The sequence below is a fragment of the Hippoglossus stenolepis genome, chromosome 6, assembly GCF_022539355.2.
Source record: "Hippoglossus stenolepis isolate QCI-W04-F060 chromosome 6, HSTE1.2, whole genome shotgun sequence".
In the NCBI taxonomy this organism is placed as follows: domain Eukaryota; kingdom Metazoa; phylum Chordata; class Actinopteri; order Pleuronectiformes; family Pleuronectidae; genus Hippoglossus; species Hippoglossus stenolepis.
The window spans coordinates 4,650,197-4,674,478 of record NC_061488.1 but is presented as its reverse complement, the minus strand read 5'-3'; the positions used below and the strand labels follow the sequence as shown (position 1 = coordinate 4,674,478).

The window sequence follows — 24,282 nt, the reverse complement described above, 5'->3', positions numbered from 1 at the left end:
ACTCAGTCACAGGGCTCTCCATCACCTGCTATGGGGAGGAGAGGAGCAGGCATGAGAACAGTGTCACAATGTCATGTGATGCTACCACAGTCCTCTCAGCATGTGACGATCCACTGATGACAGTAGGATGTCATTCTCAAAAACCTTTGTTTGAATGGCTTCAATGCACTCGGGTGAGTTTCTCAGACACAAACTGCTTCATTTCATTAAAGACTATAAATTAAATCTTAATTTTCTGTTGTGTGTAGTGTAAATACAAAGCGGTAAAATGAATGGAGCATGTAGGTTTTTATTTCAGACACAGTACAAGCAATATAAATAATATTGGCACAGCAACACCACATTCAAAACTTGAGCAAAGATGTATTGTACCTTGTGAAAGGCACATGGAGTAAGTGACGTTTCCCATTTCACAACACCGAACCCCAGCACAAGGGATGTGCAGTTCCTCTTTGTATCATCACCCTGAAGTCGGCAAAAAGCTTGAATGAAATGTGCAAGAAGTCTGAGCAGGACAGTTAATGTCCTTCAGCCCCTAAAGCAAGAAAACATCCCGTAAACAAAGTAAAGTGCCATCACAGCAGTTTCGACTTTTCATGTACAAGCTCAGCTTCTCACCCAACACACAAGCATTAGTGTCTTTTCCAATCTCAATTTCAATTTAAGAGACAGGGTGTGATCTAATGTTTTTAATATTGTTCCTTCCACCAAGGCTCTTATAAGGGTTGTCTGCCATTTTGCCATGACCAGTATTATCCAGAGTAAAAACGCATATGAGCAGAGCAGAAAGTGAGGTATCAGAGAGTGGATTGTTATGAATGGAATGTGTACAATCAATTTGCCACACAAGCAGAATATTAACAGATCAGAAAGTTCTGCTGAACTGCCACTAACAATCTCCTCTTTGTCTTTGCAGCTTTGTAATGTGTGTGAACTAAGTAAACAGATGACAGGTCTGTGCCTTAAAGTGATACAAAATCCACAGCAACAATAAATCAAGATATTACCTTAACTTAGTTCAGTGCATCATAAACAGTAAAACTGCACCGAGCAAGATTTGAAGCCAAAAAAATACTTTGGAGATTGTCCTTATGTCAGAGTGGAACTACAGAGTCCACATATTTTTGAGTACTGTTAAATGTACTTTGCAGCACAGAGATCTCATGGCTAAGACAAGAATGTCAATTGGCAAACAGGACAATGCTACAGCCTGTAGAAATGGGTTTGGTTTTCTTTCTTGGCAGACCCACTTTGCGTTTCCTACTTTGTGTTTTACTTTCCAAAACGATCTTGCCATCAACACTTTTCATTTTTTTCCTTGTCAAAAAAGGTTGATGTCAACAGATCTGCAGGATGTTTTGCTGCCCAGTGCACGAACGATCACAGAAGCAGACTTCTTCTGGCTTCCTGTCAGTGGGACCTTTTCAGAGCATTCGGGTAGTTGGCAGACAGAAATACAATGTTGTGCAAAAGCAGTGACACCTCTGAGTCTGCAAAAAAAATCAAACAAAAGCAGGATAAGGATAACATGGCATTTTACAAAAGACAGACCAATCACTAGCACAGGGTTAAAAGAATAGTTTGACATTTGGTGGTTATCTACACCTGTAGATAAAAGAAAAAGTGTAATTTTGAACTATTCTTTTATAAAATCAAAATGAAAATACCTTTCAATGAGGAGGAAACCTCAAGCCACTGGGATAACCACTCCCGGCACTGGTTAACACTTAGACTGTCAGAGTTGAGTCCTCTTAGATAACAAGCCTAGAGAGGGTGAAATCATTGGTACACACAGCGTACAGAGGGCTTATCATTGTTCATCATATAAATCATGTCTGGCTGGTGAATATACACGTATGCAGAGCGACTGACCTGTCTGAGTTCAGAGTCACTGAGCTGGTGATGGCCCATCCTGCTGAGGGCGCGGTCCAGCAGCAGCAGCTCAAAGGCGTGAGTGTTCAGCCGCCGGCCGATCAGGAAGCCAGGGAGGCGAGGCGACAGGAAGAGCAGCGGGCTGATACGCCTCTGATTAACCATGAAGAGAAGCAGAAGAAACGGTCCAGTCTATAGATTTGTTCAGTTTCACCGAGCCCTTTGCATTTGGGTATCAACCGTATGAGCCGTTTGTTTTGTGCGGCATGTGAATGAGGAGTCCCACTGACCATGTGATCCACGCACATCCGGTGTATGCCCAGAGGGGGTCCAGAGAACAGGGTTCGCACAGCAAGGATTTCAGACACTTGAGGGCTCGATCCACTCTTCACCTGAAAATGCACCGAAAAAGTCACATGCAAGACTTGACACAGGATCAGCCTTTACAGTTGTACTTAAAAGTTTAAGCAAATTAACCATTTTGTTAAATAAATAAGCAACAAATACAATCTCTTACTTTAGTGCACAGATCTTTAAGGCGACTCTGCAGCTGAGTGTCTTTGACTTGTTGGCTTGTGTTCTCCAGGCCTTTGAGCACTGGCCAGTGGTGCCGCGCCCTGAGGGAATTATACACTTCCCGAAACTCTACCTGCTGCCGGGGAGTCCAGAAGTGAGGGATCAGGAGCTGGCGGGGGAAAAAGTACCTGGCATTGAACAGGTGGGGGATGACAGGAGAGAGAGGAGAGACACATGTAGGGATGTTTTAGAGTCTAAGTCCAAATTGCTTTGCTGAATGTGAACCAAAGGATGCCAAAAGAAATTAAAAGATGGTTATTTCACAGTAACTCACATCAAGACAAAAACCAGGTAGTTGGCAAAGGGAGGGATGGACATCACCACCAGCGGGAAGGCTTTGATCGTGTTTTTGCGAAACTGAAATAAACGTAAAAGTAAGTTCATTTTCCACAAGATAATAAATATATATATATATATAGGACTGCAACAAATAATTATTTTAAACCAAATTAAACTAAATTAAAGTGGCTGTTTTTCACAGACCTTGGTGACATTTCCAAATAAATCACTTTTGTTAATTTTCAGTTTAATATCACATATGATGGAGAAAGGCAGCACACTTTAATATTTATGAATGCTATAAGAATAATAAGAGTAAATGTTTTTGTATCTTAAAAATGACTCCGATTATTAATAATGAATATCATAAAAATATAAAGAATATATTCATATCAATAAAGCTTGCAGCTCAAATCAAATACAGCTCAAACTGACCCACCTGTCTAAGTTTCTCCATGTCTCTGTAGGGCAAATCCTGGTACTTTAATCCATCAAAGAACATCTTTGATTTTATCCTCCTCACATCTTTGGCATCTTGGTACAGTAACTTAAATCCTTGAATGGAACAATGACAGCAACAATGTTAATGGTAATAAAAAGTATTGATGGGAATGGACTGCCATCTATACGGCGCTTTTCAACCCTTTGAGAAAAAGCCTTGAGTGAAAATCAGGTGTGCAACAGCTGATGATAGGAACTTGTGTGAAGTTTTGATGAATACAGTCCGAATAGCATTTATTTCATCTTTGAAATTTGAGAAGCTGGACTCCAGACATGTCTCAATATAATGTAGTTCAGTGCAACAACACCCTTTTCTATTAGGTGTAGATGTAAGCCTGGGCCTTGCAAGGTCGAAGACTGTTTGAAACAAAGGATGCTTGAGCCATGCTCAACCCTTAAATGTAGATTTACTTTAATTAATTTGGTGATAAATGTGATTTTAAAACAAAAAACACATTTAAGTGCAGTATCACTTTAAGAATCTAGAGTATATCTGAATATCTCAGAAGAGTTAACCATGGGTTTTACCTTCCACAAAAGTGTGGTAGAGCTGATAAAAGCGGGGAAATCTTCTTTTGAGGAACCCTTCATATTTGCTATTTACTAGTTGAAGGCGGGAGGTGATGTATCGACCGATACCACGAGTAGCTTTGGATGATGAGTAGAGTCTGCACAGAGGCAACCTGGAAATAAAAGAGAGGTATACATGAGTATCTTAAATAAACATTAGCACACTTTGACAATCCTACTTTAGGTTTGTTTTGGTCCAGTTCACAAAGCAGTAATGGAAACTAGAATTACCGCACTGTGGTTCTATGCTCTGCCAACCAGTGCAGTTTCTGTGTACATATTTCTACATCCTCTTTTTCCAGATTCACATCAGTCACTGTGACCTTTGAACAGTGAAGTGTAATAACTATCTGAAATCTTAGTCCAAGTGACAACTCATCAAAAGTTGAAGAAATCCCTCAAGGAGTCATGGGATCATCATTCAAGAGGCCACTGTGACCTTGACCTTTAACCACAGAAACCTAATCAGTTCATCAGTGAGTCCAAGTGAATGTTTGTACAAATGCAGAGGTATAATATGTGTGTGTGTGTGTGTGTGTGTGTGTGTGTGTGTGTGTGTATGTTTATTACATATATTACTGACCATATATTTCCCTCTTTTACCAATAATAAAACTTGAATATCTACGACATCTGTGCCGCTGTCATTTTACATATCTCTGATATACTAATTCTGAATTTTGGGTTGTAAATGTTAGAACAGCCTTTTGGAATCAAGCCTGCTGTATGAAAGTGGAGAGAAGGGAAGTATCCTAAATAATGTTACGCATTTTATTTAAAAACTCATGATTTTACATAAACAGCACAACATGTTCCAGTTTAACTGGTTATCAGGTTAACTGGTTTTACATTGCAGCCTCTCGATATTGATGCGATTTGCTGATTCTTCATATCCACGAAATGTATGTTGATCGTTTTCATTTTAGATTTTATGAATTAGGACAATTGACGGACATTGCTGACATGGAGAACCCACACCCCCTGTCCCCGCTGTCTGTGTCCTCTGTGACAACAATGTCTTATAGGTGAGACCTTCAACATGTCCATCAATAGATCACCGGTATCTCGATCTGGAACTCACATATGAGAGATAATGAATGAATAGTTGAACAGGAGCACCAGCAGGGACACTTAGCTTAGCTTAGCTCGACACGGCTTCCGGTGAGATGTGAGTACAACTGGGGGACAAGTCGTGGACAAGTGAAGCTGAAGAGACCCAACACTCACCTGGACTGACAGGACACGTGTGGAGAATAGAGGACAGACGTTGTCCTGTTCGTCCTGAGGACGGACAGTCGGACCAAAGACAAACGGCTGCAGAGGCTCGAACAGGACAGCGCCATGTTGGAAGCGCAGTTACCGTAATGACGCTGTTATACAGTAAAGCAGACAGTTACCGTAATGACGCTAATGTACGACAAGGCAGACAGTTACTGTAATGACGCTCATATACAGTAAAGCAGACAGTTACCGTAATAACAATCATGTACACTAAAACAAAAAGTTACCGTAATAACGCTCATATACAGTAAAACAGAAAGTTACCGTAATAAGGCTCATATACAGTAAAACAGAAAGTTACCGTAATGACGCTCATATACAGTAAAGCAGACAGTTACCGTAATGACGCTCATACCGTACAGATGCCCGTTTGAAAGCGCAAAAAACAGGCAACATGTACAAGGTTTAAATGACTTCCGAACAAGTGGTTGGTGAGAATGTACATAACTCCTGTCAGGCTCCATCATATGTCAAACTCTGTATACTTATATATATATCCTAAGGACTTGATACAGACATGGAAACAGACTTTGGACTTCTTCATGCCAGGAGAGCTGTTTCACTATGATGGAGGAGTATGGACCCAGCATCAGTGACAATGTGGATACAGGAGCTCTCAGATTATATTGGTTCGGAAAGACATCATAAAAAATGGAGGTTTTATTTAAAGGTAAATCGTAAACAAAGTAGGGTACAACTCTATTGTTTAGTTTGCATCCTATCTCTTACTGATGCAAGGGACATGTGTGTATTTGTCTCATATGTCTTTCCGGCCTCAACTTGTTGTCACTGTATGTTTATTTTTTATATGGTTATTTAATAAAGTTCCATATATGAAAAAGACAACTAACATATTGTGGAGAAAAAGTGAAATCATGTTTTGCTTCTTGTTTTTAATAGCAAAGATGCATTTTTTTTCTAACATTCTGGTTCCAGCAGGTGAGCGTGGGTCAAACCGGAAGTGACGTAGGGTTTAAATTACTTTAAACAACGCGAGGGGCGGAGCTTCCAGTCAGAGCGAATCCACCGCGGCAGGAGAACGAAACACTCAAGGTCTGGGAAAAACTACTCTTCATCATAAAACTACTCTTTATTTCAGAGAACTTATTTAAATACTCAACAAACACAAAGTCCTTCGTGTTATAAAGTCATAAAAACAGAGTTGTTCTAACCGTTAATATTGTTAACTGCTTTAACGGCTCGGCAACGGTTTTTTTTTTTGGCGAGCCACGTCTCCTCCATGTAAGTCTCAGGGACACGGTTTGTGTCCTGTCTCCTCCATGTAAGGTGCAGGGACACGGTTTGTGCCACGTCTCCTCCATGTAAGTTTCAGGGACACGGTGTGTGTCCTGTCTCCTCCATGTAAGGTGCAGGGACACGGTTTGTGTCCTGTCTCCTCCATGTAAGGTGCAGGGACACGGTTTGTGTCCTGTCTCCTCCATGTAAGGTGCAGGGACACGGTTTGTGTCCTGTCTCCTCCATGTAAGGTTCAGGGACACGGTTTGTGTCACGTCTCCTCCATGTAAGGTTCAGGGACACGGTGTATGTCCTGTCTCCTCCATGTAAGGTTCAGGGACCCACTCACTGGCGGCTGCAGTTTCGTCTTATCAGAAACTTTGCGGCACTCGAGACCCTTTTAACCCCAGTTTTAAACCTCAGTCCTTCATAAAGACGCACCCGAGTCCTGCAGGGGGACAACGCAGACCTCCACCAGTGAGCTAACACGTGACCGACCATGTGGCCCAGCAGCGGGATTACCTGGAGGAGCACGTGCTAATGTTTGGGCTCCTGCAGCCTTGTTTAAAAAAACCTCCAGCTACATCTTTACAGAAGAAGACAAAACAGAGGACAATAACATTGTTGAAAAGAAGGACCAGAGAAGAATTCCGTAGTGAGGAGATAGTTTGACTGTTTGAAGTCTGACAAGAAGAATATTGTGCACTGCAAATTGTGTTGAAAGCATTTTACCACTAATCTTTTTTTACCATCTGAAGCAGAAATAGTGATTTGATTTATATCGTGATCGATATCGATATCGACTGATATGAAAAGAATGATCGCAATATGTTTGTTTTCCATATCGCCCTATTTGCAAGTGACAAAAGTTTAACATTTGACAAGTTCACAGTAGCGGCTACTATTTACAGCTTACTGTTCTAAATAGCAGCTGTAGAGTTCCGACTTGAGGTGGCGGTCATGTGAAATTTCCGTCGAGAACTAATATATATGATATTTCCTGCAGATTAACAATCTGATAGGTTCAGCAGTTTTTGAACGCTGCATGTTTATTAAACAATGTTTCTTTATTGGTGACGATTTCCAGGCTCGCCTTCATCGTGTGTTTGACCTTCCCAGTTGACCAGTTGGGGCGTCGTCACTAGATCCCAGTTCAGAGATGGCGAACATGTTCAAATTTGGAAGCACCACAGATCCATGCAGGACTGTTTCCAGTGAGAGGGCCCAGCTGGCAGAGGAAACAGGTAAAACCCAACATAGCAACTCCCATCAGCAGCTCTAAATGTTCTGTCTTGGTAAATATTAATAGTGTTAAATGCGTTAGCTTTTTTCTGTTTGTTTGTTTTTTTTAGATGAGAAAGGAAACCTTGACCCAGACAGACTTATGCAGTGCCCTTTTGACAAGAACCACCAGATCCGGGTTTGCCGCTTCCCATACCACCTAATAAAGTGCAGGAAGGTGAGTCAAGCTTTACATTACGTTAGAATATATTCAGCAACGTTAAAATTGTCTTCGCTTAAGCTGCTGTCAGAGATGCACCGAACTCCAGACACTTTCCTCAAATTTCCGCGTAGTAAATTGTCCGAGTGAGCCCATGGATGAACTTTGAACCTTGCTGAAGAAGCGTTTCATGGGAGACCGACACATGCACATTTAACCGTTCAGTCTATCGCTCTCTGATGCAGAATCATCCAAAGCTGGCCAGTGAGCTGAAAACCTGCCCTTTCAACGCTTGCCACCTCGTGCCCAAGACTGAGCTGACTCGCCACACTGAGACCTGTGAGAACAGAATGTCTCTGGACCCCGGGGCTGTCGGTGAGATTTTCACTTCACTGTCTCTTCCCTTTGCCTGCAGATTGAGTCTGTGTGCGAGTTTACAGTGTCTCTGTTTTTTACAGGTGAAGGCACCAATGGACATGTAAACTGGCAGGTCCCAGCCAGCACCTGGGTAAACCCAAACATGACCGAGAACTGGGATGAAGGTATGATTTTAAAAGCCACAACTTCTTTGTTTAATGTATTGAACAAACAGGAGCTTTAAAGTTGGTGATGGGTGGACGTCCAAACCTCTGGACAAAGCTAGTTTCCCCCTTTCCAGTCCTCATTCTAATCTAAGCTGACATCTCCTGCAAATTTAGCACACAGAAACGTGGGTGGTACTAACCTTCTAATTTTAGGCTACAACCATACCATGTTTACAATATGTGTTTGACTATCAGTTTTAACCCTGTACATACTAACATGCCTGAAGACATATATCCCATGAGCACTCGCATTCGTCCCGCTCAGGTTCTGCTGGACATGTAAGAAGTTGTATAATTGTAAAACGCATAAATTACCTGCACAGCAGCTGTTGGTAAAGTGTCAGCAACGCTCCATGTTGCTTTCTACACTGGAAGCTGAACCTGCTTGAAAACACACAAAATAACAGTGTTGTTTTGTTTTGCAGAGGTCGATGATAATGCTCCCACATTTAAATGGGGTCAAAACAATGGCTTGAATCCAAAGTAAGTGTCCTGCTCCACTATCCTGCCTCTGAGCTCGTTATCTCTGACAAGGAGGTTATGTTTTCATTTCTATTTGTTTGTGTGACTGCAGGATTACAGAGAAACTATGGATCTGATTTTATTGAAAATTGGGGGGAAAGGTGGGCTATGGGCCCGGGCCACGCTGGATGCATGAGCGCGGTTCACAGCAAAGTAGATGTTGAAAATGATCTTTCATCACAGTTTCAGTGTCTCGCTGTCAAATATGTCTCAGAAATAAATATTTACAACACTTCCCGTACCTGTTTTTAAAGTAAAAGCACTGTAGCATTTTAATTGACTGAATCCATTCATTTTATTTGACAAGGTTTTTATTATTACTGCAAAATGCAGGAGATCAGCTCGACGCAGCCGTCACACGCTGCACACGTGTAAAGTCCAGGAATATTTTTTCGCTATCTTTAATATTATGATATATTTTTATGACTTTCTTCAGGAATAATACAGAGATGAGAAAAACATCAGGCACATTTAGGGGACTGATATCTACGAGTGTGTAATTTGGTTTAAGGTGACTGTTTTCTTTGTTTTTAACTCTTGTCTTTTCTCGTCTCTCAGCAGACTGACGAGGCCCGCCATCAATGGTCTAGGTTTAAGACGGCCAGGTGTCTTCCCAGGGCCGCCGTTTAACCCGTAAATTAGTTGCACCTACTTTCCAGGCACTTAGTGAAGGTCTATGTTTTAAATTTGGTTTTAACAAGTTTGTTCGCAAGTTAAATGTTTTTAATTTGTACAATTGTATTTACATTTTCTTACTGCATCTAGTTTGAAGAGATCTCACTTTTAGTAGCATGAGGTGACAAATAACCTTAATGTATTGTTGCATTTTACTGGCACATACCCTGTTACTGTATTGAAAGGTTTTCGTTGAAATCTAGTGTTTATATTAAAGCTGTTCAATTTGAAATCCTCTTGTGTTGATTGTTGGTTAATGAAACTGAATCGCATGTCATAATGTGCACTGATTCAAAATGTGACCGGCTTGTTGATAATTAAGCTCAGGACGAAGTACCCGAATCCTTAAGTTAAAGTTATTATACACCCAACTTAAGATGCAATACAATTACAAATAAAAATCCTGCATAGTATAAAGTATTATCAGGTAAACATATCAAAGTAAAGCTAATGCAGAATGGTCTGTTTCATAGTGAGAGTAATGTGTAAGCAACATTTAACCAGTGGAGATTGTTTTAACTACATAACTAAAAGCTGAAAGTACAATGTGAAAAGAAAAGACCTGAAACAAAGTGTTTTGTGTTAAAAGTAGCCTGGAATTTTCTTTGTACACTTTTTTTATTTGTGTGTATTATATGTATATAAAAACAGTTGCTACAGCTGTTAGATTGCAGTGGTGTAAAATAAATGTTTCAAATTGCCTCTGAAATGCAGTGGAGACAAATTATTTAAGTAGCAGAAGATTAAAAGTACTAAAGTTTGATTAGCACCAACTTCTACTTGAGCTCAAATCTCTGAGTAAATTTATTTACTTGTTAGAGAAAAAACAACTGGTCAAATGCTTAATTATGTGAAAAGGTGTAAAAAGAATCAATAGTAATTGTTATTGAATTGATCAAAATCCCTACAGGTAAATTCCTGCATGCAAAATAAAATTGAGGGTGAAAAATTATTTAAAAAACATTAAAAGCAGTCTACAATAAGGAGACGGGGAACTCCTAAAACATATGTCACAGCACGACCACTAGTTGGCAGTACTAGTCCATTTTTAACTTTGAGAGGCAGCACAACCTGTGACACTGACTTTTCTGCCCACGTCCTATTGAAATGTAATTAGTGTTTGATTTATCTCCTTTGGATTCAAACGGCTCCTCCGATTATCAAACATTTTTAGCAATGGCAAATAAAAAGTACCAGATGAGTTCATGCATGAGTTCAAAGTGAGGAGGGGGTGCCAGGGTAATCCGTGTGTGAGGATGTCCTGCCAGCGCTCTGTCTTATCTAAGTGGCATTATTGACTTCATGTGATGACGGTCTATTTTAGCCGTGGCTATTATTAGACGTGTTCAAACGAGCGCTGTGCTGCCCTGTCACCATCTGTAAGGATCAGATACGAGTCCCCGGGACGTGCCGAACCTGGAGTCTGTGCAGGGGCCTTGAATCGATCGAGGGACCACCGCCTCTTCTCACATGCATCTGCTACTATCTGCTGCATATAGAGTGTTAACTGAATGAGGGAAACCTGAGCTGGTCACTGAGGAGGCTTCAATGCCATATCACCCCCCCTGCAAACCAAAGCCAGTGGTGGTTATTACCTCCTCAGCATGAACCCACAGCTCCATGTAGGAGCCGGCGCTGCCACCTGAACATGATGGGAAACATCTCTGATATTTCCTGAGAATTTTTGGAATGTGATTATATCTTCACATGGACAAATTGTCAAATATAGCATCCAGTGATTAGTCTCCTGATCCAGTTTATGAGGGGGAGCTATGTTTTACCAGAGGTGGAATAAAAATATTCAACAGCTAACTATAGGTGAAAGGTACGTAAAGTTTATTTTAGCAGAAGAAACACAAGCTCATGTAAAGTTCACGGAGAAATAAAATAGAAGATGTTAATAAAACTAGCAGCACTGTAAAGTATAGATACATGGAACTGCTCTGAAGTACAGTAACAAAGTAAATGTACTTTGTTACATACAACTATTGTCTAAACTCATTTTCTGTTAAACTCACCCACTTGGAGAAGAAGTCTTTGTCTCCATCACATTTATTTCCTGTATCCCGTCTGAGCGGCTCCGTGACCAGCCACATGTTAAATCATGCAATTTGTTGCTGTAGGAGCTTTTTGTTCAGACATTTATTCTAGAGGATGAATCGTTTTCATCGCGTTTTACTGAGCAATAATCATGTTTGTACGTATTTCTATTTGTTTAGTTCCTCGTGTTTATGTTTTATTATTTATTACCTTTACTGAGTGAGTGTGTATTTCACTATTCTCTTTTTGCTGCTGTAACAAGGTAAATTTTCCCATAATTGGACTAATAATAGACCATCTTATATTATCTTACCTTATCTTATCTTAGTGTCCTGTGTTTTCATTTTTGACCAAATACCTTAAAAACTAAGAAGTATGATACCTTTAAGCACCTGACCTTGACCTGTCATTTCAAGGAGAGAATTAAAAAAACTCAACAAAAATACACTGTCATCTTTCTAAGACACATTTGACCCCAGCTGGTCACACTGACAGTTAAAGTAAATGAAAAACCACCAAGCTTCGGGCCTCACCATTTTAACATGAAATGATATTGAACTCTAAATCAAGTTGCCCTGCTGCTCATTTGCTTTTGGCTGATTTGTGACACAGGAAAGAATTAATGTGACACTGCTGGTCTCATTGAGACGTGACCCTTATGAAACCCGTCACGTTGCAAACAAGTTGGAGGTACAAACCCGGGGCTTGTCGCCACCAAGTGAAACCGAAGCCTCTCTGTCGGTCTTGCTTTATAATTGTGACATTCTCATGTTCTCATAGACATACGAGTCCTGTACAATGTGTGATGGGCAGTCTGGAGCTGCTGTCTAATCCTGTAACTCTGTCTGAAGCTTGTGATCTTCTATTAACGCCTGCACTTCGTTCTGGACTCAAACAAGCTGCCACCAAGTGCTTCTCTCTCTCTCTCTCGCTCTCTCTCCCCACTATTTTTCCACCGAGTCAAGTTTTGAGGAACATAAGAGAGCCGTCTTATTCGCACCATCGTTATCAGTGTCACACCGCTCACACAGTCTGAGATCTGTAATCAGGGTGATGCTGACTTTATCCAACTGCCCTTGTTGCACAAGTCCAACATTTGAAAGGTTATTAAGTTCTCCAACTGGTTTATTAAGTTACATTACAACCCAGAAGGAGAATTTGAGAACCTGTAACTAAAGTCAAACCTGGCATCGCCCGGCTGCTTCAGATTCAGACAGGTGACAAATCAAAAGAGAAACCCGAATCAAGGAGGAAGAGAACAAATGTAGATGCGTCCACACCAGTGCAACAAAAAAAAACATTACATCTACTTATTATTTCTAATAGGTGTTTATTGCTTGATGTTTTATCAGTTTTACAATTATATCTTCACATTTTCAGCCTGTATTTACATTTTCAACTTTGAAAATGCGTTATTGAGAATGTTTGTGGTTTTAATAGAAGAAAGAAAAATAGTTTTCTAAATCCGTTTTTTCATTTCTGTTGGTGTTTTGGGGTCAAATACGTTTATATGATACGACAAAGTGAACAAATAATTGTCTGGTCATGAAGTAACCTGAAAACAAAGATACCAAACAGAGGGATGGTAAACCTTTTTAATGTGGTAAAAAATTTAAACTATTAAATGGCCAAAACAGTCCAGGGCTCCTGAGGGTAAACATCCATTCATGCTGTGTGGCAGACAGTTGCTGAGCAGGCCCACTCGATTCTGACTCTGTCACAGTGACAGGTGGAAAAGATCTGAATGACCTTGACAGAGGGTTCACTGTTGTGGCACAGATGACAGGAGCTTCAGTAATGAAGATGCTCAACTGGAGGAACAGCGGCCGAAATGATATGTGCTTTTAAATCCAAGGGAATAGGGTCAGAAATTGCTGTCAACGCATTTGATGATGCGTTTGCATTTTGTGTGATGTGCACAGAAGCTGCATCGCCAGAAAAAAGGAAAAGACATCAGGAACACATTATAAAAGTTATTTTCATGTTATAAGATGATATGTTTACCCTATTTTGACTCAATCAAGTATAAAACTTGACTTAAATAGTTTTTACTTCCACCAAGAAGGTTTACTTTTCTGCCCTCACAACTTGATGGGAGGATGGAACATGGGCCTTTTTTACTTAGCAAATGTTCCAGGCAATAATTTATGCATCTTGATCCAAAAAGAAACAGGCTTGAAGGCATTAGGGGACTGATATCTATGAGAGTGTGCAGCTCGGTGCAGATTCTAGGGGATTTAAATCTGGCTTCATAAGGGGACTGTTGGACCTTGTCATTCCTGTGCCATTTATGTTTCGTGTGGACGTGTCACTGATGGGGAATCCTAATAAAATTTAAAAAACCATAAAATTCTAGAGGATCATAAAGTTTAATGAGCTATAAATACATCCGTAATCTATGACCTATCAGCTATAAATACTCCTTTAATGCCCTAGTGATAGAAGTGTTTCCATAACATTTACTTCAAGCGGTACGAGGCGTACATTCATGTCTCAACACACATGCACACATGCACACATGTTACAGCGGGGTGTTATACAATGATGAAGTAGACTGGGTCACTTGAGACTGGACTGGGAATTCTGCCGTCTTCTAAAACGAGACCAGTACATAACTAGGAGGGATTTGAGCAGGGCTACATTTTTCAGATGCAGGTTCTCGTCTGTTGCCCAAAGAAAATGTTACACTCAAGTCGGGCTCGCAGGCTGCTGGCTCAGCAGGAAACTCAGCACAACTGAACACAGTAGACTGACATACTGTACTAAATACTGTACAATGTACGAAATATATCTCAGTCATCTGCCGTTGAACCACTTTGAATTCAAGTGTAAGTCTCCACACGTTCTGGGCAGAGATGACCAAAGCAGTTAAAATATCCCGTTCCATGTTTAATAAATGTTCAGCTGCAGTGGACAGAGTATCTTAGCCTGTAAAAACAACAAGCCCAAAATAAAATGACCCCTCCACAGACGGTAGAATACAGTTCATGTGACAAGAAACACCTTAAAACTAAATAATTTACACTCAGGACCAGTTCATAAGACTGTACTGGATGATGCATTAGCTGCTCAATGTCCATTCATGATACATGAATCATACAGCGCAATAATGTCGTAGCAATCACTAAATGCTAATGGAAGCATTGAATATAAACCGATCTGTAGATTTGAGTGACTCATGCTTCACATGCTTCGATGTGTGCGGACTCACATCAGAAAGTGGCTTTAAAATGACAAATTGGTTCTGTGAAATCATTTGCGTGGCCTTTTTCAAAGAAATACTCCAAATATAATAACAACACTGGCTTTGTCGTACTTTTTACATGCAATTTACAGTCATCCAGATCACAGAAAGAACACTCTACATCCTTGAAATGAAAGTGCAGATGTAAGTTTAACGTTTAACTCGTGCATTCATAGTCCCTCCGTCAGAAATATTTCCATTCATGGCACCGTGTTGTATGTAAACAGTCGCCTTTTGGTCCATGAGCTGGTCTAATTCCATCCGGAGAGCACATCAAACCAGTCAGAGCTTTATTTGATGCTCCACGTCGCATCCAAAAGTTTCATAACTCACTCACTTTATAATTGAGAAGTAGTTCTTCTTCCCATGGAGCCGCATAATCCCTCAGGATTATTCTTCTCCTTTGCTTCCTCACAGTTTCACTTTAAACTACCTGAAGCACTGAGTCTGTTCTCTTTGGCTCCAGATTTGATATCGCAGATCGCCCCTCTCCCATCTTTCACTCAGAATGGGAGCGTATCCATGAAGATTTTGTCCACGAGCGGCGGTAGGGGAACCAGATCTGCTAGTTTAAGGTAAAAGATTCGCTGGAGGCCTTGGGTGCACAGAGTTCGCAGCTCAGGCAGCTTCCCGAGAAGTCTGGACAAATAATTGGGCCGCAAGGAGTCAGAGCCGCAGCCGGAGACGTGATCTTTAAGGCAGGTGATGAGCTGGTTCTGCAAGTCCTCCACACGTTTAGGCTCCTTAAGGCCATGTCGGTCTGCAGAGGGAAGCAAGAGCAAAATGAGCATGAGCCTTAAAGCTGCGTTACTATGACTTTAACCAAAGAACACACGTTGATTATTGTATGTGAACTTTGAAACCAGGTTTATCTAATTATTTTCTTTCTGCTCTTTTGAGTTTAATCAGGAGAAAAAAGACGTATACTTTAGTTACTTGAATTCTACACTGTTAAAGTCGACGTGTTGGCAGCGTCGCCTCTGTCACTCTGGAACAATCCCTTGGCTTTAACTGTAAACATGTGGTTATGTTTAGTCTGCTGTGATGTACATACTGTCCTCCTCTCTGCCCCATACGTGAGGTCCTGTTTCATTTTGTTATACACCTGTCGTGTCAATCCCATATTGTGTAACTGCATTATTCTGTCCGCACCAGTGAAACCAGATTCCTCGTGCAAACTGTTCTCAAAGTCTGAGAGTAACTCCGGCCCTGAAGTTAAAGCCTGATAGGAGTTAAGTGCTTACCGGTGATTATGACCAGAGCTGTGAGACAGGAGAAGGACGAAACGTCAAGCTTCATGCGATGGAGACTTTGAGAAAAGTCCAAGATGGAGTCGATCCAGTCCCCAAAGCCTCGGACGCACTGCGTCTTGTGAAGCACAGAGCCATTGCAGAAGATGAGCTTGTCCTTTTCAGGATTGGACCTTTGAAAAAGAAAATACACAGTTTAGTTATCCAATGTTTCAGGGATGTTTGTTTGTTGTGTCAGGATCGTGTCAGTTTGCAGGACGCTGCACTCACCGATATGCAAGACGGAGGATGAAGAGTTCGACAAACGCAGACTCCAGCAGCAGGTCCTGGTCCTCGGAGCAGAAGTCACAGAAACCCGGGATGCTCTTCGCCCACTTCCTGACCACCTCCATGGAGGTCGTGAGAAGGTGATAAAACTGTTTGATGTCGCTAGCGTCCTCTTTCTGGTTCGGACTGACCTCCGTCTCTTCATACTGAAATTACAGCAGAGACGTTTAGACCGATGCATAAATCAATTATTGCCGAGGAACAGTAAAAGGACGGATGTTGTTTCCTTTTTCTTACCTTGGAATAATCAAGTTTCCCAATGTCAGGGTTTGAGTCGATGTGCGCCCTCACAAGTGAAGCGATCATGCTCACCGGAGACACTGTAGTCGTCACCTCCTGGACGACTTTGGGCTTGGAAGGCAGGCGACCTCTTCGTCCTTTCAGGCTGTCTGTTCTCACAACTGGATAAACGGCAGCATCGATGTTAATTTAATTTCCTCTATATCATCCCAATTATTCAACATTGAGTCCTCTGGTACTGAACTCACCTTCCCTGACCATGCCTACAGCCAAACACTTCTGGAAACGGCAGAACTGACATCTGTTCCGTCTCCTCTTGTCCACGGGACAGTCCTTGGTGGCAAGGCAAACATATTTGGAATTCTTTTGCACTGTTCGCTGTAAAAGGAAGAGGAAATACTTTTAACAAGTCTCAAAAGATATAAAACATAAGCTGTCAAGTTTTCTCCTCTTATTGAAGACATGTCTCTCAGAAGTCAGATTTTATTACCTTGAAGAACCCTTTGCATCCCTCACAGGTTCGAACCCCGTAGTGCTGACAGGAGGCGTTGTCTCCACACACAGCGCAGCAGCCCTCGTTTCCACTTGGGCTTTTTAACTTTGGCGATAGGCTTCCATCGAGATGATCATTGCCATCCAGGCTAAGGGCTGGCTCCATCGACAGGCCAGGGAAGGTCAGTGCAGAGTGGTGAGGGTGGGTCAACGTGAATAGGTCCTGGTCTCGTAAATGCGGTTGAACCAAGTCCTCCACAGATCCTGATCCGAATGTGAAGAAAGAGGGGGCATGTGACGCTGACGTCTCCTCACCTGCCCAGCATCCTGGACTGGGTGAGAACGAGCCAAAGGCTAAGTCCCAGGTGGATGCCTGCTGACTCTGGAACCCAGGAGTTGAAGGAGACGAGGTGGATGTGGGGCTGCCAAAATAGTCTGACCCACCAGGGGACAAGACCTCGTCCGGGTAGCTCAGCGTGAACGTTCCTGGGTAGCAGCCGTAAACCTGGAGCTCGTCCAGCTTGAAGGGGGTCTCGTGGCCTGAAGACGGGTTGACTTGGGCAGGTGCAGCAGTGAACTGGCACGAGTATGCATCAAAGTCGCCTGCTGGAGTGCCCACCAGTGAGCCGATGCTTGGCAGGGACGGAGCGGAGACGTGGTCCCGTGGGCTGCTCATGTCCACAGCCAGCCTGGAGATGAAGTCTAGCTCAGAGCTGCAGAGGTTGTTCTCGTAGGACTGAGATCCATGTTGGGGGTGAATGCAAGTCATGGCTGCAAGACTGAAAGAGACATGACGCAAAATGTTAGAGACAACACCTCAAGTCGGGGCCAGTCATCCTGCTTTGGGTCCATTTCCCCCTCCACGTGCACAGTATAACATTATTTATGTGTTGGAATATTATAAAGGCCTCAGTCTGGTCTGTGGGGGTTCAAGTTTGGAGATAAGGTGATAATGCAGCATCCTCCTTAAGATCCTTATCAAGTCAGATACATTTTAACACTTTAAATCAAGTTTAATTCAACAGAAGTCAGGAGAACATGAGTTCCCTATAATCCGGCCTTGAAGGGAATGAAAATCCTTAATTTTATGAGAGACTACAGGAAGGTTTTCAGCTCTTCATAGCAACATTCTTGAATAATCTCATCATATGTCTCTGCTCAGCTGCACATGTCACATGTGCAGGCAAAGTAATGTGGGGTTGACTTTCACACAGGGCACGACGCCAAATCAAAAAGTATATATGGGGAAACACTGGGGCAACTTGGATTTCAAAACCTAATCTTACATCAGCAGATAAATTAAAGTGAAAACAGTGTTTAGATTCTTGTCCATCACTTCATAAAGGAGGAATCTGACTAATCCCAAACAACGACCCCACACAAACAAACAGAACTATCTTTAGAGACAGAGGAACAAGGAGTCCTGCAACAGATTATCACACATCTCAACATCATGGAGTCAGTGTGGGATCACGTGAAGGGACAGAGGAGACTTTAAATCCACAGAGGAGCTGATCTACAAGATGCATGGAACAAGCCACCTGGAGAACTATAAGTGTGCTGAGGAGAACTGGTGCTTTTCTGTTTGATCGATCAAAACCATCATCATTGTTCTTCATTCCTTCATGTTTATCTGACAAATATGAGGAACTTTTTCACGGCACTGTTCCTCCGAGCCTGCACACCCAACCACTATTAGTTTCAAAAGCATCACCGTTCATTTCTAAAACTTTTGTGGAGTGATTCATATGGACGACAACACACAGCGCAATATATTTAAGTTCAGAAAAACAGGCATCAGTAAGTCATAAGTAACATGCAATACTTAAGTGTAAGGAATATAAATAAATATAGAAAAGTATGCATGTAATTAAACTAATATATACAGTGTAAAAACAGGAAGAATATGTGTGAGAATATGTACAGAGACTGGATTGCACATGAACTGTTGGTATTGCACAGACAGGTGAATACAGTGAATACAGCACAGTGAATACTGTTAAAGTGTTAAAGTGTTAAAGTCCAGTCCATCATTTAGTGACATATCTCTTGCAAACACTGTTGTATCTGCACCGAGCAGATTTAACACACAACATAATAATCATGTGAACATAACTTCACATGATTTATCTTCAAATGGATTTACTGTATGATAAAGAGAGGTGTGTCTGGTTTAAATCCGTTGTCATGTATTGTGATGCTCATTTTCAAATAAATAAAATATGTCTGATATTAATATTCTATACATTAATATGTCGGATATTAATATTTCTCACCTGTTGAGTCTATAAGACTTTTATCTGCCGCGTGTCATCGTCGAAGTCTCCGAGCTGAGGCGCGCTCCCTCCGCGCGCTCACTGCGCCTTTATACTGGCGGCGCTAGCGCGCCCGTGACGTCACAGAACTCTTTCCATACAAGGGCCGCGCGGTGGGCGGGGAGATTTCCATCCGCCGGCCAATCATGGCCCGCGTTCGAGACCGCGGTCGTCCGGGATGACGCACTCCGGGATTCCGTTGACGCACACACACACACACACACACACACACCTGCGCGCGCGCGCACACACACACACACACACACACACACGTTTGTACTTCTATCTTAGTGAGGACACTCATTGATAATACAGTCCCTAGATCCTTCACCTAACCTTAACCATCCAAACTAAATGCCTAACCCTAAAATAAACCTGAACCTAATTCTAACCCTAAAACCAATGTCTTTCCCCTCAAAAAGATAGTAAATATGCGGACAGGTTCAAAATGTCCTCACTCTGTAGGTCTATGCCAAAAATGGTCCTCCCAAAGATATAAGTACAGGAACACACACACACACACACACACTGAATGAAACTCAATAAGCAGAATAAAATGACTCCACAAATTTCTCTATGATGTGAGTTTTTCTGCTAAGACGGGAAAATATGATTTCATAATTTATAAACAAGAAGTCAGATGACTTTTTCTATTTTCTGGCGGAGAAGGAAATGTTGGATTCCCGCCAACTTATGTAAAAACCCAAGAGGAACTGCTCGATCAACCTTTTGTTATTAGAAGGTTCATTGAACTTCATGATGGTCACATGTTGATGATGTTGCCGTATGAATTTTGAATTGAACATGTGTTGGGCAATATGCAAAAACGAAAAGGGTTTGTTTTGATTTGGGCTCCGGTTGTAAAAATCTAGTTTTAACATCCCAGTTCTGTGCTTCTGTGCAAATTGACTGCCCAGCGCATGTGGGGCACAGCAGCATTTAGCAGAGAAAACAAAACAGTCCTGCAGTCAGACGTACAAATTTGAGCTTTGTATTTTGTGGTGTTATTGATTTTCAGCACCATTCTATTACTATTACTGCCTAATAATTTAAAGTATTGATTTCACCGGATGTGGGAAACATCCCTTGGAGATTCTGCTCCATGTTGAGATGATTACATGGTATAATGTCTGCAGAATGTCCCAGTTCTGTCCCAGTTGTTGAGGCCTTGTCCACTCTTACCTTTAATGGCTGAGTCTCAGCAGTGGCCTCTTCTTCCATTTCAGTGATGCTGCTGCAGGAAGCGGAGTCTAATGTTACCCGCACGCTCTGATTGGATCAATCGACCAATTCCCCTATTGTTATTGATTACTTTTAAAAATATTTTAAAAAACTATGTGAAGATGTAGTTATTTACTGATGCATGTAGTGGAGTAAAAGTGAAAAGTACCTGAAAATAAATCCACTAAAGTAAAGTAAAGATACATGAAAATGTTCAGTGATGAAGTAAACTTTGTTACAACCCACCACTGTTTGTAAGTGTCCCTAATAAAGTGCTCTGTTGCTGTTATTGTGTCTATCCCCTGCAGTCAGTAACCACAATAAAACAAATCCTCACTATAATGACTGAGAAACATATTTATCTGCAAACACACACTTTCTCTGAGGTCTCACACTCTCTTCTCCTCCATGTGGCCCCTTGGTTTTCAAACGGTTGTAGATTCACCATTTTCCTCTCTGCCTCTGAATAACGTCATTGATACAACTCGGAGAGGAACCGTGAGAGGAAGAGCTTTTTTCACGAGCTGCTGCAACAAAGGAAGTTGTGCTGTGAGTACAGGCTGATGTGAGAGTCTGCATGTTGCAGACGGGGGGGGATGTGGCCTTTTATGTGCAACTGTGCTCACACACACACACATGCATGTCCCAGCACACGTAGTCTTTATGTATTATCACATGTGCATGGCCAGATCTCCTCCCCCCACCTGTCGCTCGCCCACTGTGCTATTTTTATATTTAGAGGATGTTTGTCATTGTGGAGTAATATTTTAGTTTGCCATAGAACATTTTCATGTGGAAGTACTGCACATTATTAGATATTAAGGTCTTTTTTAATAAATACTGTACATTTTCACTTCATATGAGATGATCTTTTGTTATTTCATTGTACTTGCTAATTCCTTTACTTAAATTGAATTTGCCTTAATGGAGTGGATTATCCGGTTAGGCACAATTTCTTCTTTTCTATTTTATCTATCACATAAATATACTTGCTGTCATGTTAGAAAACTTGTATGTCCTACAAGGAGGAATTTTATGGGTTTCTGATTGTAATTTCTACTCAGTGTAGTTGAAAAGTGTATTATTACTATTATTATTATCTTATTTATTTGGATACAATAACTCAAGTCAACACGCTCATTCCATTCACATGAGATTCTCTTTTACAATATCTTTTGTAGATATTTCATAATTCCAATAGTTCCTTTATTTTAATTGCACCAGACAAAAAGGAGCATATTATCAGATTAGCCAACAAAATGACACATGTGTGGGCACAGTGTGGTTTGACATGTCCCGACTATTTATGGATCTCTGATTTTCATTTCTACTCCTTTTTGTAGTTGAAATGTGCTATATAAATAAAAACCCTTATTGTTATGGTTATAAATACCCTGGTAGTTTGCATGAACCTGTAAACAAAGCAGTGAAGATGCTCTCAGTTTTGCTTTGCATCTTTTTACCAAACCTCCACTGCTTCTACAGTAAAAGTATGTTACTGGTCCTCCATTTACCAGCCACCTGTTTTAGGACTTGCAGATACATTTGTGCCACAGACATAGCTCATACATGCTGCACCTAAAGTATCAGCTTCTCCTGGTGGCCAGGACACCAAGAACACGGTGAGCGGGTTCAAACGTGCCTTTGTGCCACTGGTAAAGTGTCACATGATGTTTTTATAGGTGGTGCAAGGTGGAACTTGTTTGCGTGGAACGTGATATGAAGTCGTGTTCGTGTGCATCTGCAGGTATGTCCTCGTGTGTTTTATTCATACATTCACCCGATCTAATATTTACTGTTTATCTTCTTCTTGACCCTGGAATATAGACACCTCTGACTAACGTAATGCAATATGTTTGCTCTATGTGGTAACTGTTGGGCTTCTCTATCATTTCTAAGGTCTCTACCTTATAAAAAGACTTGAAACTAAATAACACAATTAATCTGAATTGAATTGAATAGCACCTGTGATAAATGACACCTTACTTGAAACACACTACTGGATAATTAAAGTTTTCTCACCATTTATATCAAAGCATTGATATGTAATTGTGGAAATATGACAAACCTCAAAACCTCAAGTCTAAGAAATTACCTTTAAGTTGAATTAACAACCTTACACAGGGCTAACAGCAGTAAAGGAAAGCAAGTGATGGATTGAAAAGGTAAATTACGTGTCATTTAGCTGACACTTTTATCCAAAGCGACTTCCAATTAGTGCAATTAACATTTATTAGGGGCCATTCAGGGTTCAGCATCTTGCCAAAGGACACATCGTCTATGGGAATCGAGCCGTCAACCTTCTGGTTGGAGGACGACTTATGTTGTGTATGTACAGATGCATGACAATGTTAAGAAGATTAGGAACATCTAGGGCCACACTCTGAGGTTGGGACGCTGCACTTAGCCCTGAAGGTTCTCCGTCAATTATCCATCAATCCATTAAATGTGTCTCTGATGTGATCACTAATGGTGACAATGACGTTTGTGGAGCTAATAAAATGTTATTGCATCGTATGGTTTTGTGTTGTATCGTTTAGTTTTGTACCGTATTGTACCATGTCTTGTTTTGTATTGTGTATATAGAGGAATAAGTAGGAAGAGATATTTTGGTAATGACACAGGAACAGATTCCTTAGATTGACGCAAAAAAAAAAAATACATATTTTATTTTTTATGTTTTTTGTTTTATTCAATTTTCATTGAGGTTGATTGTAAAATATGTAAAATATAACATGTGAAACAGAAAACGTGATTAAAGGGAAATCCTGGTCATGTGAGTCGTGGCATTTCCACAATGATTCAAAATTCCAATAAATTACATATATATTACAAAAAAATTATTTCCAGACCATAAAACCAACACATTTGGAGAAGCTGGTGCACCAGATGACGTAAGAACGACTCGGCCTCCTTGTGAGTCTTTCCCTTTTTTGACCAAACACATGAGACAGTTTTCAATTACTCCCACATTCCTCCACGAGGCTTGAGTCGCCCATGTCCTTCTCAGGTTCCACTTTCCCTTCTCACATGAGAAGCAGATCACACGTGACACATAAAAGAAATATGGATCATATTTTACATTCAGGTCACATAAAAATACAACCTGTCACTGTCAGTTATTACCTTTTTCATTTTGTTCAGATCCCCGTTGTGCATTATGACATGTCTATGTGTTTGAGGGTGCACTTTGCTGTCAGACACTTCAGAGCAGGAACAAGTGACATCTTATCCATTATGTCGGAGCTCCCTTCAGACTTCCCAACTTTTGCTGAGGTTTGCACCAACAGGAGGAGCTATGACACACTGTGCACGCTCCATCTGGTGGCGTGACACGGCAGCATGACTTGCTGGTGAATACACACGTAGCTGGCTGCTTATTGTGTTCACCAGAAACTAATGCAGCCTCATACAAGGGTTCTGCAATATTTTGGAGGTTATGACGTTCTTGAAATGTGCTTGTTGCAGAAGTGAAGAGAGTAGGAGATTTAAATTTAACAAGAACTCACTCTGGAAATGAAGAAAGCCACAGACCAGAGAACCAGACATGACGTATGAGAGCTAAATCATGTGATTAGATTCAAACAGTGTCATACGTAGATCTGAAGTTTATCTTG

General features: G+C 41.2%; 3 protein-coding genes across 5 annotated transcripts; 1 reads left to right on the top strand and 2 right to left on the bottom strand.

Moving 5' to 3' along the window:
* Window positions 1-273: 273 nt before the first annotated feature.
* letmd1 (LETM1 domain containing 1) lies at window positions 274-5,180 on the bottom strand. The gene is made up of 9 exons (XM_035159234.2): window positions 5,025-5,180; window positions 3,757-3,911; window positions 3,167-3,282; window positions 2,723-2,805; window positions 2,390-2,576; window positions 2,163-2,264; window positions 1,873-2,025; window positions 1,668-1,764; window positions 274-1,490 (listed from the first exon to the last, which is right to left on the bottom strand). The coding sequence occupies exons 1-9, from the start codon at window positions 5,138-5,140 to the stop codon at window positions 1,411-1,413; spliced, it is 1,089 nt and encodes a 362-aa protein (XP_035015125.1). The 5' UTR covers window positions 5,141-5,180; the 3' UTR covers window positions 274-1,410.
* Window positions 5,181-6,030: 850 nt separating this feature from the next.
* Window positions 6,031-9,768, top strand: zgc:56699 (uncharacterized protein LOC405758 homolog). Of its 3 annotated transcripts, none has more exons than XM_035159239.1 (7): window positions 6,031-6,131; window positions 7,402-7,558; window positions 7,667-7,773; window positions 8,001-8,130; window positions 8,214-8,297; window positions 8,765-8,822; window positions 9,423-9,768. In XM_035159239.1, the coding sequence occupies exons 2-7, from the start codon at window positions 7,474-7,476 to the stop codon at window positions 9,496-9,498; spliced, it is 540 nt and encodes a 179-aa protein (XP_035015130.1). In that variant the 5' UTR covers window positions 6,031-6,131; window positions 7,402-7,473; the 3' UTR covers window positions 9,499-9,768. The 3 variants fall into 3 exon arrangements, with proteins under 3 accessions (XP_035015130.1, XP_035015128.1, XP_035015129.1); XM_035159237.1 differs by having other exon boundaries at window positions 9,420-9,768; XM_035159238.1 differs by lacking the exon at window positions 6,031-6,131 and adding an exon at window positions 6,835-6,969 and having other exon boundaries at window positions 9,420-9,768.
* Window positions 9,769-13,157: 3,389 nt separating this feature from the next.
* Window positions 13,158-19,487, bottom strand: nr4a1 (nuclear receptor subfamily 4, group A, member 1). The gene is made up of 7 exons (XM_035158884.2): window positions 19,406-19,487; window positions 17,128-17,908; window positions 16,886-17,015; window positions 16,635-16,798; window positions 16,341-16,543; window positions 16,065-16,243; window positions 13,158-15,580 (listed from the first exon to the last, which is right to left on the bottom strand). The coding sequence occupies exons 2-7, from the start codon at window positions 17,896-17,898 to the stop codon at window positions 15,324-15,326; spliced, it is 1,704 nt and encodes a 567-aa protein (XP_035014775.1). The 5' UTR covers window positions 17,899-17,908; window positions 19,406-19,487; the 3' UTR covers window positions 13,158-15,323.
* Window positions 19,488-24,282: the final 4,795 nt, after the last annotated feature.

What these genes read in the sequence shown, in the direction of transcription:
- letmd1 (XM_035159234.2), bottom strand. Translation starts at nt 5,140, where the DNA reads ATGGCGCTGTCCTGTTCGAGCCTCTGCAGCCGTTTGTCTTTGGTCCGA. An exon ending in TTAAAGATCTGTGCACTAAA is followed by an intron (nt 2,265 to 2,389) that starts GTAAGAGATTGT and finishes GTGCATTTTCAG; the next exon opens with GTGAAGAGTGGATCGAGCCC. An exon ending in GTGACTCTGAACTCAGACAG is followed by an intron (nt 1,765 to 1,872) that starts GTCAGTCGCTCT and finishes CACCCTCTCTAG; the next exon opens with GCTTGTTATCTAAGAGGACT.
- zgc:56699 (XM_035159237.1), top strand. Translation starts at nt 7,474, where the DNA reads ATGGCGAACATGTTCAAATTTGGAAGCACCACAGATCCATGCAGGACT. An exon ending in ACCTAATAAAGTGCAGGAAG is followed by an intron (nt 7,774 to 8,000) that starts GTGAGTCAAGCT and finishes TCTCTGATGCAG; the next exon opens with AATCATCCAAAGCTGGCCAG. An exon ending in TCTGGACCCCGGGGCTGTCG is followed by an intron (nt 8,131 to 8,213) that starts GTGAGATTTTCA and finishes TGTTTTTTACAG; the next exon opens with GTGAAGGCACCAATGGACAT.
- nr4a1 (XM_035158884.2), bottom strand. Translation starts at nt 17,898, where the DNA reads ATGACTTGCATTCACCCCCAACATGGATCTCAGTCCTACGAGAACAAC. An exon ending in GGAAACTTGATTATTCCAAG is followed by an intron (nt 16,544 to 16,634) that starts GTAAGAAAAAGG and finishes CTGTAATTTCAG; the next exon opens with TATGAAGAGACGGAGGTCAG. An exon ending in AGCTCTGGTCATAATCACCG is followed by an intron (nt 15,581 to 16,064) that starts GTAAGCACTTAA and finishes TTCCCTCTGCAG; the next exon opens with ACCGACATGGCCTTAAGGAG.